Source organism: Ursus americanus, chromosome 20 (genome assembly GCF_024610735.1).
Source record: "Ursus americanus isolate L20-20 chromosome 20, mUrsAme1.1.p, whole genome shotgun sequence".
NCBI classification, from domain to species: Eukaryota; Metazoa; Chordata; class Mammalia; order Carnivora; family Ursidae; genus Ursus; species Ursus americanus.
The window spans coordinates 8,547,868-8,567,147 of record NC_142146.1 but is presented as its reverse complement, the minus strand read 5'-3'; the positions used below and the strand labels follow the sequence as shown (position 1 = coordinate 8,567,147).

The 19,280-nt window shown below is 40.4% G+C and overlaps 1 protein-coding gene across 2 annotated transcripts in view; it reads right to left on the bottom strand.

The window, feature by feature from the left end:
* Nucleotides 1–1,673: 1,673 nt before the first annotated feature.
* Nucleotides 1,674–19,280, bottom strand: part of OXSR1 (oxidative stress responsive kinase 1) — a 96,446-nt gene continuing 78,839 nt past the window's right edge. For both annotated transcript variants that reach the window (XM_045798233.2, XM_045798234.2), the window contains 7 exons: nt 19,073–19,108; nt 15,649–15,795; nt 11,293–11,357; nt 7,413–7,465; nt 5,920–5,988; nt 4,772–4,836; nt 1,674–4,351 (listed from right to left, as the gene is read on the bottom strand). In XM_045798233.2, the coding sequence (XP_045654189.1) occupies nt 4,277–4,351; nt 4,772–4,836; nt 5,920–5,988; nt 7,413–7,465; nt 11,293–11,357; nt 15,649–15,795; nt 19,073–19,108 (510 nt within the window). In that variant the 3' untranslated portion in view covers nt 1,674–4,276. The remainder of the gene's footprint in view (nt 4,352–4,771; nt 4,837–5,919; nt 5,989–7,412; nt 7,466–11,292; nt 11,358–15,648; nt 15,796–19,072; nt 19,109–19,280) is intronic.

The following is a 19,280-nucleotide window of genomic DNA, read 5'->3' as shown; positions in this document are numbered from 1 at the left end:
TGGGGTCAAAGGGTATATGGGAACGCTGTACTTTCTGCTCAATTTCACTGTGAAACTAAAACTACGCTAAAAAAAATGAAGCCAATTTCTTTAAAAAGGCAGAAAGTGTGTTATAGATGAACTGTTGTAAAGGAGAAATCCATGAACTGTTGCACTGAGAACTGCTACTATGAGGAGGTAGAGCTAAGGAATCAGGCCTCTTGACAACATCGGATCTTGTTAGACAACGGGCAACAGAAAGGCTCTATTTATTCTTGCCCTGCCACCTCCCCCCACATACACCACAGTCACTTATGAGTAACTAGCACCCCCTCTGTCCCAACAATAGTCAGAGTCCACTTTTTAGAAAAGATTTTATATATTTTCGAGACGGAGAGCGTGTGAATGAGTGGGGGGTGGGGCAGAGAGGGAACTAATCTCAAGCAGACTCTGCCCTGAGGCTAGAGCCTGATAGGGCCCCACACGAAGCTCCATCTCAGGACCCTGAGATCATGACCTCAGCTAATCAAGAGCAGGACGCTAAACCAACAGAGCCATCCAGGCGCCTCAGAGTCCACTTTTACAACCTTTTTTTTTTTTTTTTTTTTTTTTTTTGGAGATTTTAGTCTTTTAATTAAGGGACAAAAAGCATGCCATCTGTACAGTATGGAGCTCAGTAAACTAGGAGTGGCCCTTATCATCTTGGAAATTATAAAGAGTTTGTTCAAGTTTTAGGTTTCTGGTCATAAGACATCTTTCTTCTCACATCTTTCATGTTTAAAGGATATAGGAAATTCCTAAGAAATCAAATGAAATGGAATTTTCCATTGAGCATAAAATAGGAAACTATCAAGTCAATATTTCTTTCAAGTTCTATGATGACAATCCTCTCCAGGATTAGATTTTTTTCCACTTTGAACTGCTAACTATATTTCACATAAAAAGAACATTAGTCAAACTTTTAATTAATCAAACAATTTAATCTACTCCAACTGAAATTCTGTGCTATTATTTATAATCTGCTCTCAGAAGAAAAATTGAACAATTTAAATTCACTTAATTAAAGTGAATGAGATTATTAGCCATCCAGGTGCCTCAGTGTCCACTTTTACAACCTGCTTATCTTGAAAGCAAATTCACTCAGATACAATCCTGTCAGTGCCTGAGCTCAGAATTACGAGGATCCATAAGCAGCCCTGTCCCAGAAGGACACCTTCTTGGAGAAGGTATTATGATCAAGATTATTTATCTGGGAGGTGGAAGAATACAGAGGGGCCTAGACTCTCACATGTAACCCCACCATTTCAATATCAAAGTCAAATACAACAAGTTCAGCCCTGCTCTGAATTTTCCGAAAGGGACTCGTAAGGGCTTGAGGGTGGCCTCTTTCCCTATCCAACAGCATAAGTAGAATCGAACAGAAAAGATAGTACAAGTTTTGTGCCCTATGCTATGAAATTTCCCTGGCCATTATCTTCTCTCTCCCTTTTGGGATTTCAGTTTCCCCATTTCTACGATGGCTTTAAGCTGTTCTAGATAATTTGGAGATCAATACACACATTTTTAAGTTTATGTGCACTTTGGTTTTTCTCCATTCGTGTGAGAAATTAAGTTAGTAATGACTCCTTGACCCATTCCTCACAGTTCCCCACCAGCAAGCACTGAAGTTTATAAAGAATCCTTACACCGCCACAGACAATTTACTCTTTATTGATTAAAAATGAAGGAAACATGCAGCAAAATACAAAGTCAAAAAAAGGGAGGGGGAAGGTCAAATATTTTACATCTTCCATAATCTAGCATACGTCATAAGGAGGAACCTCCGTTTATTGATACACCATTATTCTATCCTCAGATTATTAAATAGTATCAGCTGGCTCTAGGATTTGGTTCAAAACTTAAAAAAAAAAAAAAAAAAACCCAAACAAATCCATTAGTCATTTAGAGTAAGACCATACATTTCACAAATAGCATTGGCACATGTTACCTTGTGCTAAATTAGTCCCTACCCCCAGGGACCAAGGGATCCTGGAGACCTAGAGACAGAGGTGTACCCTGAACCACTGCTCCTGGAAAGGAGCAAGGTCACTCACTAGGTCACGTGCTGTCCAACCTGGGAAGTTTCCGTTCACGTATTCTCTCAGCATCGCTGCTTAAGTCAGCAAAGGGAGTCCACCATACATCATGCAGAAGAAATAACACTGTCCTGGGGCTTGGTGTCTGGCTCCTAATTCCCAGCAGGGCAAAAAATGAACTGAAAAGAAAGAGAAAGCCACAGCCTACTTCTATTGGCATGCCTGTCCCACTGCAGTTTAAAAGTCATGGCTGGCTGGGGAAACTGAACAGGGGAATGGCTGCTGCTCACCTCCAGCCTGGGCTCTAGACCACTTCCAAACAGAATGCTAGAACAGACTGAGGCCACCACCCATTGGATTTATCAATAAGTAGATGATGGCTTGCCTGAAACCAAAATACAGACTCAAAGGTAAGCCACTAGCCTTGTGCCAAAGAGGACACTATCTCTTTTTCGTATATTATTCCAAACCCCTTAAAGAAAAAAAAAAAGAAAGAAAAGAAAAAGAAAAGCTAAATATTTTTCCAGCAAGCTGATCAATCTTTTCCCTCTCAACGCTTGGCAGGCTCCCACTTTTTACCAATCCTGCTGGGACCCTGGACTTTGGTGTCCGATCCTCTCATCTACTTTCCTCCAAACGGCCACCCCAAAACCATGCCCCCCTCCCTCTCCCCAACATCACTCTTTTCCAAGTATGCCTTTGCACCCAGGGCAGGGGAAGAAAGCCCATGACTAAAACAACAAGCTCAGAACGAAACAAGAGCTGCGACAACTCAGTTGTGGGGAAAGCTTCCAGAGATACTCGAAGAGAAAACTAGGTGAAGCGATCTTGTTATTCACAGACCAACAGTGCTGGAAAGGGCTCGAGCGATTCTGTAAGAGGCAATACTCCCCTTTCTGTGGGGCCAAAGCCCACCTTTGTGTGTCATTTTAAGGCCAGATTGAGTGTCCCTTTCTTATACAAAAACTGTTAGGGCTACTTGCAGTTTGACAGAGGCTGACTGTGAAACAGTAGGAAAGAAAATCGGCCCCACTGATTACTCGCATATTGCATTATGAGTGCTCTTTTTTAAACCTAAAGAATAATTTATATTATTTCTATAGAAAATCAAATGAACACTGTCTACTCATAAATCCTAAAAGTCACGGCACATGTGGTTTCACTTTCCATCCTGGGTCAGGTTCAGCGCACAGAAGTGTGGACCCCCTCCAAAGGGTCAGTGCAGGAGAGGGGCGGAAGGCAGGCTTCGCTGGCCTGTGAGTCTCCTTTATTGCTGTAGAAAGCTCAGCCTTGCATTTCCTCATGACATGGAGGCCAGGCAAATTTTCATGGGAGGATTGAGGAGCAGTTTTTCTTCAACTGAATTTTTTAAGATTTGAAAATAAATACTTCCACAATGATATGAGTTATGATTTTTCCTGTTCAAAACCACTGCTGGGGAAATTCACTTTTACAAGCCATTACTTGATGTTTTTGCTAAAAACAGTCCAAAGTTCCACTTTGAAGGATCTGACGGCTGAAGTTCAACTACAGTCAGATGTTTTGCACCAGCTGAAGTTAAGGCTAGCAACCCTTTCTGGAGGGAGTGATGAAGAGGGGTGCCTGAGAGCAGCTTCAGCAAAACGCTTAGAAACATGAACAAAACAAGAACACAGTTTAGGCTGCCTCTTTCTGAGGCTGTGCTTTTTCCTAACAAAGGTTGCTAGAATTCACATCAGATTAAAAAAAAAAAAATCACTAAATTAAATTCTCTGGGCTCCAGATAAACAATCAACTTTTAATTGCTACTTCAGTGGTAAAGAGATATCCCTAGATGCCCACATCCTGTCAGGTGTGGGAGAACTGGCAGAATGAGGAAGCCCAATATAGCTGCTACTTTCCACCCAGCGCCATCATTGGAGTAAGGCAAGATGAGCTGACAGATCTCCCTCCTGAGCCTTGAGGCACAGTCCCCTTCTCAGATGGAGGAAGATAGGGGACACGTGCAGTATGTTTACTAACGGAACTCTTTAAAGGGATGCTGGCCACTGGTGATCCAACTTTTCTTTCCCTGTGGGAAAAAGGGGGAATGATGGCAGGAAGAACATAAAGAAAGACCTCTAAAGCTCCTAGCCGGGAGGTTTGTTGCTGGGTTCTTTGGCAGTAGTGGGTTTAGGCCAACAGAAGCAACAGAGATACGCATGTGTGGAATCTCCTTAGGCCGCCTCTTCCAGGGCTGTGGTTTAGCTGATGCTGAGCTGGGCAAATCCTATTAGTTTACCATCATCAGGAATATCCGACCCTTCGACACCAGATGCCTAAGAACCAAAAAAAATGAGAAGCTGCGGTTATTTGTAAACAAAACTGCAGGTAGCAATTAAAACTGATATAAGGACTATGGAAAGGAAGACAGTGGGGTACAGGTCCCTGGGATACAAACAGGATGCAGATGAAGGTGTCTCTTCCAGAAAAGGTGGGGTCTGAGTACAAAGCTGGAGTCAGACTGGCTAACGCTTTCTCTTAAGAAGAGTCAAGGGCCTGGGATAGGAGACTTCCTGGGAAGGGAGAGCAGAGGGAGGCCACTCAAAAGGAGACAATGGCCTAGGGCCTTGGGGAGGCTAAATGAACACAGTCCACCATATTTTAATATTCTCATCACTCAGGGAATATAGAAGCTGGTCTGCAGAGGCTGCTGCTGTGTAAGGACAGTTTAATAAAGAGGAAGATGAGATGAGTACCAGTTTGAAAGTGACAGATCGATTCGACTGAGGTTCTTCCACAATTTTCTGCAAATTCGCTGCCACTGTAATCATACAAACAGAAAGTAATGAGAAGCTAACTAAATCCACTTTCTACCATATTTTAAAAACTTAAATGATAGCTCAGAATCTTCTATGTTCAACCAATATGGAAGCAGAAAGATAAATCACTCCCCAAACAAAAGTTATCTTTTAAACTCAACTCTAGGGGCGCCTGGGTGGCACAGCGGTTAAGCGTCTGCCTTCGGCTCAGGGCATGATCCCGGCGTTACGGGATCGAGCCCCATGTCAGGCTCCTCCACTATGAGCCTGCTTCTTCCTCTCCCACTCCCCCTGCTTGTGTTCCCTCTCTCGCTGGCTGTCTCTATCTCTGTCAAATAAATAAATAAAATCTTTAAAAAATAAATAAATAAATAAATAAATAAATAAATAAACTCAACTCTAAGCACAAATAAATCTTGAATCATGGTCAAAATAGCTTTCTTTAAGATGCTGTATTAATTGGAGCAAGACACACAGGTGAAAGAGGAAGGATCTGCCTACTCATGGGCCAGAAAGCCCTACACTGGCAGTTGGCAAACTCTGGCCCGCACCGTGTTTCTAGTCTGGCTGTGGGCTAAGAGTGGTTTAAAGAGGATGGAGACAGTGCACGGCCCACAAAGCCTAAACTATTTACTAACTGGTCCTTTATAGGAAAACTTTGCTGACTAGCCCTAGACAATGATCTTTTTCTTCAATAACATTGTACACATGGGCCGACTGTACCTTTTCTTACTTTCTAGAAATAAACTTCAAAAGAGTTTTGCTTACCTCTTTCTTAGCTCTATAAGGGCAGAGTTTCACCCTCCAAAATGAACTAGATATGGCTAAGTTTACTTTGTAAATTGTGACTTACGTCATCAATTCTACTAGAGTCTCCCAGCTTTCACTTACTGTCGTGGAAGTCACGAAGTGAACTCAGAAATGAGATTTTCTTTTTTATGAGGAACTGTTCCCAATACCTGTATTTCAGCAATGCCAAGACCACTCCAAGACCCATGAGACCTTCCCAATGGAATCAAAGCGTGTTTTCCGGGTCCTAAATACACAGAGACACCAGGGCAAAGGGCAGAGCACAAAGTAGTTACCTATTACTAAATCCCTTCCATCGACCAGGCCAGCAGAAATGAGTTCCTGAGAGACACCCTCCGCTGTATCTGCAAGGAAAAAAAAGAAGGTGCTCCGTTTCTTGTGCATGCATGTCACTGCTAACTCTTAGAGCGGATGCTCGCATTGCCAGGCCCGAGCTAGCTGCTAAATTCACAGAACCAATGAGGCAGGTGGGGTCTTCCTCCCACACAAAGGTTTCTCACCACTGGGCTTATCTCAAGTGGGAGGTTCTCTTAGGTCTAGCTAGAGGGCAGAATCTCTACCAACCAGATGGCCAGTATCAACTCAGGGTAAAGATAACTTGTAGGTGACAGTGATGCTGCAGAGGTAAGTCCCTTTCTGAGGGCAGCCCTGGCTCTAAGTCCCATCAGCTCTGAGATGTGATGATGTGTGTGCAACATCTCCAGGGCTAGTACAATGCAACGATTTCTTTTCAAATACATATTGAAAGAACAAATTGTAATCTCTTTTCTTTGGAGATCACACCCCAGGTTTTTTGCTAAAGTCATTTTCTTTTTTATTCTGGTGGGCTTTTCTTCATATCTACTGATTTTAGATCATAAATCTGATCGATGGTTGTAATGGAAATGAAGACAAGGACACAGCATCCCTAACTGATCTCATCTCCAACTGAGTCAGTGCTGCTGCTTTCTGAGGGCTGAACACTGAGCCCCTGAAAGGAACAGGTGGACCACTGGGGAGTGGGTGGGGACACATTTGTGCTGATGACCAGTGACTTGAATTAGTTCCTTAAAATGGGACTGTTCCTGGTTTTAAACAGTGAAACAGATAACACTTCTGCACACCTGCTTCTGTTCTCTTTCATACCTAGCTGCTGATGATACCAAGACAGCAGGAAGAATGAGCATGGCACACAGGACAAAAGTGCTGGCTGCTGGCCACCTCCCCAGTCTGAACCCTTGAGTAACAAAGGCAAAAAAGAAACAAGCCTCATCCCAGGGAGAAGTTCATGGCCAGAAACTATGCCTGACAGGACTCAGCTTCAGCCTGGGAAGAGAGGAGCCTGGAAGCCTTGTTTCTTCTTTACTGTCATGGAGGACAACCATGTTAGTAACGAGAGTGAGAACTCTGCACCCTGACAAGGGTGGATATGAATTTTAGCTGCACCTATTCCCAGCTGTGGAAATGACAAGTTACCTCCCCTCTCTCTAAGCCTGGATTTCATCACCTATGCAACGGGAACAATAATCTTCCTTAGGGGTCTGTTCTAAGAATTTAATGAGACAGAAAGCTTAGCATAATGCCTGGCCTATTATAGTAGGCAGTAAATTAGAGCTACATTCATTACTGTTTGTATTATACTAGGTTTTATAAATGAGGTTAGTAGTAAATAAATTGAATTTTTATTTTATTCATATGCTGCCCAAACCCTTTAAACCAGGAATACTTTCATTATCTTTTAAAAGCAAAATATATCTAAAGAACAAAAACATCATAACACATTTCTCACCTCTCCCAGGAGTAAACTCGAATCGAATATCATTTAGTTCTTTTTTTGAATTCCTACAAAAGAAAAGGGAATGTGTAAAATAAATTTCAGGATTTATGCATACTAACTCTGCTAACATATAACAGGAAAGCTGTGCCTCAAAAAAAGATCATTCTATTCTCACAGATCCTATGATCCATCCTAATGAGCTCACACTGCAGGGCTCATAGCAAACTACTCAGAGTGACCAACAACTAACTGTCCTACAACCCTTTTATTTTATTTTTAATGTTTTTTATTATATTATGTTAGTCTTAATTTATTTCCTCCATTAATCAATATAAAAACCTCGTGCTAATAGGTGAAAGGGATTAAGAGTACACTTGTTGTGAGGAACACCAAATAACGCATAGAACTGCTGAATCATTATATTCTATACCCGAAACTAATATCGCACTGTACTTTAATTATACTGGAAATTAATAAATGAGGGGAAAAAACCACCCAAGCACAAAGTAAGAAAAAAACAAAACAAAACCAAAAAGCCCTCATGCTTTTGAGGAGATTCTTATATGCCTATTCCCATCCTTAGTCCCACTAAGATATCATATAAACTAAGAGGAAAATGTATGTGCACAGGAAGGTATAATTAAAATGATACGGGATGAAAGGATTAGTATCCAAAATAATACAAAAGACTTACACAACGCAACACCAAAAAACCCCAAATAATCCAATTAAAAACGGGCAAAGGACAGAAAAAGACATTTTTCCAAAGACATCCAGATGGCCAATAGACACATGAGAAGCAGCTCAACATCATTCACCATCAGGGAAATACAAATCAAAACCACAATGAGATACCATCTCACTCTTGTCAGAATGGCAGAATCAACAACACAAGAAACAACATGCGTTGGTGAGGATGTGGAGAAATAGAACCCTTGTGCACTGTTGGTGGGAATGCCAACTGGTACAGCCTCTGTGGAAAACAGTGTGGAAATTCCTCAAAAAGTTAAAGATAGAACTACCAGATAATCCAGTAATTACACTACTGGGTATTTACCCAAAGAACAGAAACACACTGATTGAAAGGAATACATGCACCCGTATGTTTACTGTTGCATTATTTACAAGAGCCAAGATATGGAAGCAACTCAAGTGTCCATCAACTGAGGGACAGATAAGAAGATGTGTATACATACAATGGAATATTGCTCAGCCATAAAAAAGAATGAGATCTTGCCATCTGCAACAACATGAATGGAACCAGAGAGTATAATGCTAACGGAAGTAAGTCAGTCAGAGAAGGACAAATATGATTTCACTCATATGTAGAATTTAAGAAACAAAACAAATGAACAAAGGAAAAAAAGAAACAAACCAAAAAACAAACTCTTAACTATACTGGTGACCAGAGGGGAGGTGGGAAGGGGGACAGGTGAAATAGGGGATGGGGATTAAGAGTACATTTATCTTGATGAGCTCTGAGTAATATAAAACAGAATTGCTGAATCACTACATTATATACCTGAAACTAACACCACATGTTAACTGGAATTAAATTATTTTAATACTGGAATTAAAATTAAAAAAAAATGTGGCAGCATTAAAAAAAAAAAAAAGATACAGGATACCCTTTTCCTCCTCAATCCCACCCCTGGGTTCTCTATGCCTAGAAGAGTGCCTTGCCCACCACAGGTGCTCAGTCTTGGCAGATTCACAAAATGAAATACATCATGATCTCCCAAATTCCACAGGAGGTGAGAGGATGAGGGGGAAGGAAGAGAAGCTGAGAAAAGGAGTGGGACCCATACAGGCAGCAGTTCATACATGGCTCCAGAGATTTAAACGTGACTGGTGAGGGATACTTACAGTGATCACTCAGCAAACCACATACTGAGATTAACCAGGCTCCCTGGAGGTTCTGGTTAAAGTGGAGAATTTAGAATATTATGTGTAAAGGCAGACATGCTTGATCACTAAGGACCCAAATCCACCTTATCTAAACAATGCACAGGGCTTAGGTCTACCTGACAGATACTTGAGGATGTTACTGAAGTTGTGTTTAGAATGTACCTACCCATCTCTAACACAACCTGCCCCCAAATGGCGCATTGCCTTCTCTTTGCACCTGTATACAGGTTTGTACTTCTGCATGTGTGCCACCTGAAATGTCTTTAACCTATGCTAAGTACGTAATACAGATCAGCTTCCAACCTAGACCTGATTAACAAGTGAGGCATTTTATTAGCTCTTTACTTGGGAGCCTGCCACAATAAGCAACAGTGTGATATATAGTCTGCTTGATATGTAATTGTTCAAACCATCTTTCTGAAAGCTGAATAAAAGGAAGATCGAATGCTGAGCATCATTTCAGTGATTGAACTGGCATGCACAAATGCCTTCAAAGACAAGACACTAAGCTGGGCTAAATATGTCTACCATCTCTTCTAGTCGTTTCACTTCAGTCTTCACCAGTGAGAGTGAGAACATAGCCTCTTCTTCCATAAACAAATCTGGAACACAGCACATTAAAAAACCACCCTCTCAAAAAGCTGGCTGCATCACTTACAAGTATCTTCTCTACCTTCCTGAAGCACATGTCAAATATAAGTTTTGTACTATTAGCTGCTATATGATTTCAAAAAAATGCTTTTAAAAGAAACAAGTGGTATTCTTTTTGTACAATCAAAATTGGACAAGATTATCAAGACATTCTAATAAGTTCAAAACTGTTTGAGATGAATAGGTTTTTGTAAAGGAAAGGTAACCAAATCTGCTTTCTTCACATTTATGGCACAGTTTCATTGCTCCCAGTGGTAGAATCAAAAACATTCTCAAAACAGGTCTTGCTGCTTCTATCTCTAATTATGGTCATACCGAGAAGAAGAGTAGGAAATCATATGTGGGAAGAGGAATGAGTCCATGGTAATTCAATGAAATCCTTTTACAAAATGTTAGTGGTAGTTAAAGAAGGTCTGAGTTGTCTCAGGTAATACTTCTAGTTTTACAAATAGAATGAGTCCCAATTAGAACAATACAACAGCCATTGCTATTCTAACAAGCTCTGCAATCCTAATACAACTGCCTGACAAAGGAGAGGGTTAGAATGAACAGATTACCACCTATGGCACTTCCTGTGAGCAATCTGTCAGAGCCTGTCTATAAGATGCCACAAAGAACCACTGATTCAGAACACCTGCTATAAAACAGAGAAAGAGACCAAATATATACTTAGAGGGTTTTCCTTTCATCTTTTAAGAACAAGGCCTTAATATGATCTATCACAATCAGAAAGCACTCCACTCTTGGGTCAGTTGATTTCAGAGTCTATGATATATGGTCAAAATTACAAGCCTAATCTTCAGATAAGCCAACCAGTGCTGTTCCCCTAAAAACCGTTCCTCAATTACAGACCATACTCAATTACAGAACCTAAACTAGCTATATTGAAAAAAACCACTAATGGAAAAACCGCTAAGAGAATGTGTGTGTTAGTTAACGTCCAGGTTATGTTGCGTCCTTGCAATGTTGCCATTCTTCTTCTTCTTCTTCTTTTTTTTAAAGATTTTATTTATTTTAGAGGAGAGGGAGCAGAGAGGGGCAGAAGGAGAGAGAATGTTAAGCAGACTCCATGCTCAGCGTGAAGCCTGACGGGGCTCAATCTCACAACCCTGAGATGAAACCAAGAGTTGGACGCTCAACCCACTATGCCACCCGGACGCCCTGTTGCTATTACATCTGAGGGCAACAGTACCCCTGCAACGCCCAGCACTTAACACTGGAGGGCACACGATCTCATCCAGTTACTCTCAGGCACAGACTATTAGAAAGAAGAGTCACTTTCAAATAGAAAACAGCATAGCGTATTCAGGAAACAAACAAGATGTTTACTCACCTTAATCTGAGTACTAGGCTGATTGGGATCTTGGTTTCTTGTGAGCCTGCTCCTGAAGGCAGAGCCTAAAAAGCATTGAAAGGTATAAAGTCAATGTCCGGACTACAAAGCATGAAGGTGACTAATGGCCATCAGCAGAGGAAATGTCTACATAGCAGCAATTTCCTACGGCTCTCGGTGAGGCCAGACCCAGACCAGCTGCTGGGACAGTTCCTGCTATGGTAGGACATGCACTCCAAGGCAGCAACAAGAGCTGAACGTCAGCCTGAGTCAAGCACAATTAAAAAGAGAATTCTCAAACCCACATGAAATTCCATACATAGCCACATTTACATTTTGTATTATTCAGATCCCTCTTTCCCTCCACAAGAGTGAAAGACACTATAGCTGGGTTTTTCCCTTTAAAAAAATCTGCCAGTGTATCATACAGCAATATACAAGGTAGGATCTAAACTGGCTGCCCCTTAGGAAGCCACCCAGCCTGAGATTCCTGGTCTTTTAATGGGGAAACTAATCCTCTCTGAATTTTAAGTTATCCCTTGCTTACTAGAGAATATATATTCTATTTAAGTTGTTTATAAAGCAAATCCAATCTTTCCATCAGTTTTCATAAGACAATTGTATCTTTTTGGAGATGATGGAAAGAAATGGAAAGCTTGGGTTTGATGAAAAGATTACATGACTAACAGGAAGCTCTCAGAGCAGTGGCCTTCAAAGGCAGAACACCACTAGGATGCAAAAGAAAAAAAATCAGAACTTCCATCTTCACCTCTTTCAGTCTAAAATGTTAGAAAAAAAAATGAAGTCTCTAATATTTAATAAATGAACAAACTCTGGAAACCTCACTCCAACCAGGGAGCATAAGATCATGTGTTGCGCAAAGTATTTGGAGTTTCCTGAGGGAAGAGAGGGAGTGATTCACAGTGGGGCCTTCCTTCCCTCAACCGCTTTCAGTGCATGAGGATTTAGTGACGTTTGTGTGACTGAGGATGTGCACAGATTACATCACTTCAATAAAATCAACCCTCACAAAACTGACAAATATTTTATTTATTTTTTATTTTTTTTATAATGATTTTTTATTATATTATGTTAGTCACCATACAGTACATCCCCAGTTTTCGATGTAAGGCTTGATGATTCATTAGTTGTGTATAACACCCAGTGCACCATGCAATATGTGCCCTCCTTACTACCCATCACCGACCTATCCCATTCCCCCATCCCCCTCCCCTCTGTAGCTCTCAGTTTGTTTCTCATAGTCCATAGTCTCTCATGTTTCATTCCCCCTTCTGATTACCCCCCCATTTCTTTATCCCTTTCTTCCCCTACTGATCATTCTAGTTCTTATGTTCCATAGATGAGAGAAATCATATGATAGTTGTCTTTCTCTGCTTGACTTATTTCACTTAGCATTATCTCCTCCAGTGCCGTCCATGTTGCAGCAAATGTTGAGAACTCGTTCTTTCTGATTGCTGAGTAATATTCCATTGTATATATGGACCACAACTTCTTAATCCAGTCATCTGTTGCAGGGCATCTCGGCTCCTTCCACGATTTAGCTATTGTGGACATTGCTGCTATGAACATTGGGGTGCATATGGCCCTTCTCTTCACTATGTCTGTATCTTTGGGGTAAACACCCAGTAGTGCAATGGCTGGATCATAGGGTAGCTCAATTTTTAACTTTTTAAGGGACCTCCACACTGTTTTCCAGAGTGGCTGTACCAACTTGCATTCCCACCAACAATGTAGGAGGGATCCCCTTTCTCCACATCCTCTCCAACAATTGTTGTTTCTTGCCTTGTCTATTTTTGCCATTCTAACTGGCGTAAGGTGGTATCTCAGTGTGGTTTTGATTTGAATTTCCCTGATGGCTAATGATTTTGAACATTTTTTCATGTGTCTGTTAGCCATTTGTATGTCTTCATTGGAAAAGTGTCTGTTCATATCTTCTTCCCATTTTTTGATTTGTTTATTTGTTTCTCGTGTATTGAGTTTGAGAAGTTCTTTGTAGATCTTGGATACCAGTCCTTTATCTGTAGTGTCATTTGCAAATATCTTCTCCCATTCCGTGGGCTGCCTCTTAGTTTTTCTGACTGTTTCCTTGGCTGTGCAGAAACTTTTAATCTTGATGAAGTCCCATAAATTCATTTTATCTTTTGTTTCTCTTGCCTTTGGGGATGTATCATGAAAAAGGTTGCTTTGGCCGATGTCGTAGAGGTTCTTGCCTATGTTCTCCTCTAGAATTTTGATGGATTCCTGTCTCACATCGAGGTCTTTCATCCATTTGGAGTTTATTTTTGTGTATGGTGTGAGATAGTGGTCAAGTTTCATTCTTTTGTATGTAGCTGTCCAATTTTCCCAGCACCATTTATTGAAGAGACTGTCTTTTTCCCACCGGATGTTTTTTCCTGCTTTATCAAATATTAGTTGCCCAAAGAGCTGAGGGTCCATTTCTGGGCTCTCTATTCTGTTCCATTGGTCTATGTGTCTGTTTTTGTGCCAGTACCATGCTGTCTTTGTGATCACAGCTTTGTAGTACAGCTCGAAATCCGGCATTGTGATGCCCCCAGCTTTGTTTTTCCTTTTCAACAGTTCCTTGGAGATTCGGGGCCTTTTCTGGTTCCATACAAATTTAAGGACTATTTGTTCCAGTTCTTTGAAAAACGTTCTCGGTATTTTGATCGGGATAGCATTGAAAGTGTAGATTGCTCTGGGTAGCATGGACATTTTAACTATGTTAATTCTTCCGATCCATGAGCATGGAATATCTTTCCATCTTTTTATGTCTTCCTCAATGTCTTTTAAGAGTGATTTATAGTTTCTAGAATAAAGGTCCTTTATGTCTCTGGTTAAGTTAATTCCAAGGTAACGTATGGTTTTTGTTGCTATTGTAAATGGGATGGATTCTCTAATTTCTCTTTCTTCGTTCTCGTTATTCGTGTACAGAAATGCAACTGATTTCTGAGCACTGATTTTGTATCCCGCCACGTTACTGAATTGCTCTATAACTTCTAATAGTTTGGGAGTGGCTTCTTTTGGGTTTTCCATATAGAGTATCATGTCATCTGCGAGGAGAGACATTTTGACTTCTTCTTTGCTGATTTGGATACCTTTGATCCCTTTTTGTTGTCTGATTGCTGTTGCAAGGACTTCTTTTTTTTTTTTTTAATTTTTTTTTTTTTAAATGATTTTTTATTATATTATGTTAGTCACCATACAGTACATCCCCGGTTTCCGATGTAAGGCTCGATGATTCATTAGTTGTGTATAACACCCAGTGCACCATGTTGCAAGGACTTCTAGTACTATGTTGAATAATAGTGGCGAGAGTGAGCATCCTTGTCGTGTTCCTGATCTTAAGGGAAAGGCTTCCAGCTTTTCCCCATTGAGAATAATATTTGCAGTAGGCTTTTCATAGATGGCTTTTATGAGATTGAGAAATGTACCTTCTATTCCTACACTCTGAAGGGTTTTAATCAGGAAAGGATGCTGTATTTTGTCAAATGCTTTTTCGGCATCGATTGAGAGGATCATATGGTTCCTGAGTCTTTTCTTGTTGATATGATGTATCACGCTGATTGATTTGCGAATATTGAACCACGCTTGCATCCCAGGTATGAATCCCACTTGATCGTGGTGGATAATCCTTTTAATGAACTGTTGGATTCTATTAGCAAGTATCTTGTTGAGGATTTTGGCGTCCATATTCATTAGGGAAATCGGACTGTAATTCTCCTTTTTGAGGGGGTCTTTGCCTGGTTTGGGGATCAAGGTAATATTGGCCTCATAGAATGAGTTTGGTAGCTTTCCTTCTGTTTCTATTTTTTGAAATAGCTTTAGGAGAATAGGTATTATTTCTTCTTTGAATGTTTGGTAGAATTCCCCAGGAAAACCGTCCGGGCCTGGAGTTTTGTTATTTGGAAGGTTGTCAAAACTGACAAATATTTTAAAAAAGAGTGATACAAGGAAATCATGGATTGAAATGTATTAATAATACAAGCATAAGCGAATGAAAAGGAAACAGAACTGCTAACAATCCTAGTGCCAAGATGAACTCCGTCAGCTGCAGACACAATAATGATCTCATAAAAAGCTGATGAAAAATTATCCCCCAAATTTGATATTTGGAATGTTTCCATTGTTAACTATATTTTGCTGCTTAAAAAACCTATGTGATCCTTGAAAAGTTCTCTTATCTGCATACATTGAAAAACTGTGAAAATACAATTTCTAACTTATTTTAAAATCTACCACAATATCAACTTTATTACATAAGGTTGTGTTCCGCATCAATTTCTGCTTTCTTCATCGACCCAGAAGGCCGGCCATTAACGTGCACCCTTGCTTTACCTGAGCTGTTTTTGCCGGCTCTGCGGGGGGTGGGGGAGAGACTGGAGTTGGCTGTGCCGGCGTGTGCCCAGCTGGCTGAGGTAGATGAGCAGTGATCTGTTCTGGAACTTGAAGTAAAGTACCCACGGGATCAGTTGTTGGAAAGAGCTGTAACAAAAACATCCACACAGGGCTGCTTTAGTGGAGTGGAAAAGGAGGCAGGTGTACTGATGGGCAAGCAGAGCCTCACGGGCTGACATCTTCAAAATGGTTTTTGTGTAGTGTACTGCCACAACTCTACCTCTCCTCAATACACCTATTTCAAATGGAAGTCAAAGAGTTCTACGAGGCTTTTACTGTTTATAACAACTTTTTTGAGGTGTAATTCACATCCCACTAAATTTACCCACTGTAGGTATACAATTCAATGATTTCTAGAAAATTTATACTTGTGCAAACATCACTACAATCTAGTTTTAGAACATTTTCATCAACTCAGAAAGTTCTCTGTGCCCATTTACATTTAGTTCCTGCTCCCACACTCAGCCCTAGGTGACCACTGATCTACTTTCGGTCTCCATCAGTTTGCCTTTTCTAGATCTTTCATACAAACAAAATGCAAGCACTCTGTTGTGTCTGGCTTATTTCACTTGGCACAGTGTTTTGAGGTTCAGCCATGTTATAGCCTATAGTTCGCTTTTTTCCTTCAGAATAACATTTCATTGCATCGCATTTATTTTTAACTACATCTATTCTATTCCCTTTGCCCAATAAAAGAGCACCTCCAAGGCACAGAATTAAGTAGTAATACTAAATTACAGAAGCTACATTTTTCTAGGTCTGGGAGCCTTCCATTATTTAAAAAGAAAGACAATCAGTTATTCACTAACATCTGAAATGCTTTTCAAAACAGATGTGAAGCTTTATAACCAACACAGACATTATATGTATATATAATTTTGCATGTTTCAAATATTTTATAAATTTTAATTATGTAACATGGGGAGAAAAGACTGATGTGAGTAGAAAATCAACTTACACATATTCAAAATTACAAGTTGGTGAAAAAATGCTAAAATTGGCTAAAATTTAGAATTGATGGAGAAAAAACTGAAAGGGCAACAAGAGAGGTCTAACAGCTGATATTACATAAACAAAATCAAGAGACAAAGTAGTACAATTTTGTGTTCATTTAATTTCATACAGAGGAAATTAAAAGTAACTTTGGTTCTGGGTTTTGATATAAAAACAGAACATTAAGATTAGTTTTGAAAATGTTAATGTTAAGTATTAGCATTATTTCAAAAGGAGTTTCCAAATTGCACACACATGCGTTTACCTGTAATAAGAACAGAAAGGTTAGACAAAACCAAGCAATGAGCTGATAGGGAGAAACTGGATCCTTGCGCACTGAGGTGAGAGTGTAGAACAGTGCAGCCATGACGGAAAACAATGAGGTGATTCCTCAAAAAATTAAAAATAGAATGATTCCCTTCTGGGTACAGACCCCAAAGACTTGAAAGCAGGAACTAAAACAAATATTTATTATGTAGCCATATTCACAGTGGAATTATTCGCAACAGCCCAAAGGTGAAAGCAACCCAAGTGTCTGCCCAAACGGATAAACAAATGTGGTAGATACATACGATGGAATATTATCCAGCCTCAAAAAGGAAGAAAGGAAGGGAATTCTGATACATATTACATGGATGAACCCAGAGGGCATTATGCTGGGTAAGATAAGCCAGTCACAAAGGACAAATACTACGTGATTCCACTTACATGAGGTCTATATACAGTAGAATTCAGAGAAGGTAGAATAGTGGCTGCCAGGGGCTGGGGGGGAGGAAAAAATGGGGTGATTGCTCATCTGGAGATGGATGGTGGTGATGATGGCCGCACAACAGTGTGAATGTACTAAGCGTCACTGAACTGTACCCTTCAGCAAGGTTAAGATGGTAACTTTTATGTTATGTGTACTTCACCATGGATTTCAAGCACAACCACAAAGTAACGAGCACAGGAGTGTGAGGATGAACGCCTGAGAGTCCATGTGGGGAGGCTACTGAGGCAAAGGGACAAGGAGAAGGTCACAAGAACAACTCTGGATTATCTGTAACATGCCCTCTCCTCTCAACTGTGGAGAAACTAAGAACTAGTCAAGATAAAGTTAGAGTAAGAAACAGTCTTAAATTCTCAGGAGATTACAAGAAGAGAAGTTATTTCTTCACACTTCACATCTACCTCTGGCCAGCAGAGGCTGTTTGGGATCATCCTCATTTGGGGATACAGGCCGTGGTGGCAGGGGCCAGGGGACCCAGGGAACAACAACCCAGGGCTCTTCTTTCTGCTCACATTTCATTGTCCAAAGCAACTGCCATGGCCATGAGTAACTTCAAGGGGTAGGGAGATGCAATTCTACCACGCAGCAAGACTCAGAGAAGCCAGAAATCTTAGTGAACCGCAGTTCTGATATAAATTGTCAGACACTGGCCTGTAAATATGCTGAAAGCACAGTATTTATTTTCAGTCTTAATACTATGTACACAAATCCTGTACATAATGGTGTGCAAAAATCATATGCTATACACACAAATCAAGTAGAAAAATAGGTACTTTTAAGCACAGGGGCAAAAACAAACTGATTTAAGGGGGCAAGACATGTATCATTAAACCAAATACTGAGCTTGGAATGCAAGCTGCTAGAAGGAAGAATGTATGACAGAATGTATCTCCTGAAATAATTGTTACCTTCAAGAAATGAGCATAAGGCAGGCCAGCCTAATAGGACTCTGTTCAGTAGGGTTCCCTATCACCATGAGGCAATAACCAAAGATAACAGAATCTACATGACAAGAGAAGACAATAGGTGGGGAAAAAAACAAAAAGAAAAGGTAGCATATGACAAATTCCTGGACAGATTAATGCAAAATGACCACTTTCCACTTCAAGCTACCCAAGCCAGGAAAGTAAATCATAAAGTCAGGCAAGTAAGGAAGGAACAACTTTCTGGGCCTTTTAGGTCAACTTTTAAAAATAGCACAATGGCACCAACTTACTGCAGAAGTCCTTTTAAACTCAGAATCAATACCTCTTTTTTTTTTTTTTTAAACATTTTATTTATTTATTTATTTGAGAGAGAGAGAGAGAGCCAGTGAGAGAGGGAACACAAGCAGGGGGAGTGGGAGAGGAAGAAGCAGGCTCCCAGCGGAGGAGCCTAATGTGGGGCTCGACCCCAGGACTCCGGGATCACGCCCTGAGCCGTAAGGCAGACACTTAACTACTGAGCCACCCAGGCACCCCCAGAATCAATACCTCTGATGAAATCTGAATGCTGTAAATTCTCATTCCCATTTAGGCACATATAAAAAAACATGCTTAACATTAAAACCAAAACAAAACAAAACGATTGATTTTTAATGATTCAAAAACCACAACTACTTACCTCAGAATTTGATATTGATTCTTTCACTCGGGGAGACTAAAAGAAATACAAAAAAAGGATTATTAACTCAAAACTTAGAGTCAGTTCCAAACTGCACAGAATGTTGAAATGCAAGTAAACTCCATTTCATTGTGATCCATAAGTTAAGTCACTGGTAACTCTAGCCAAAGTTTTCTGGAAAAAGAAAATATCATACTATTGCATTCCT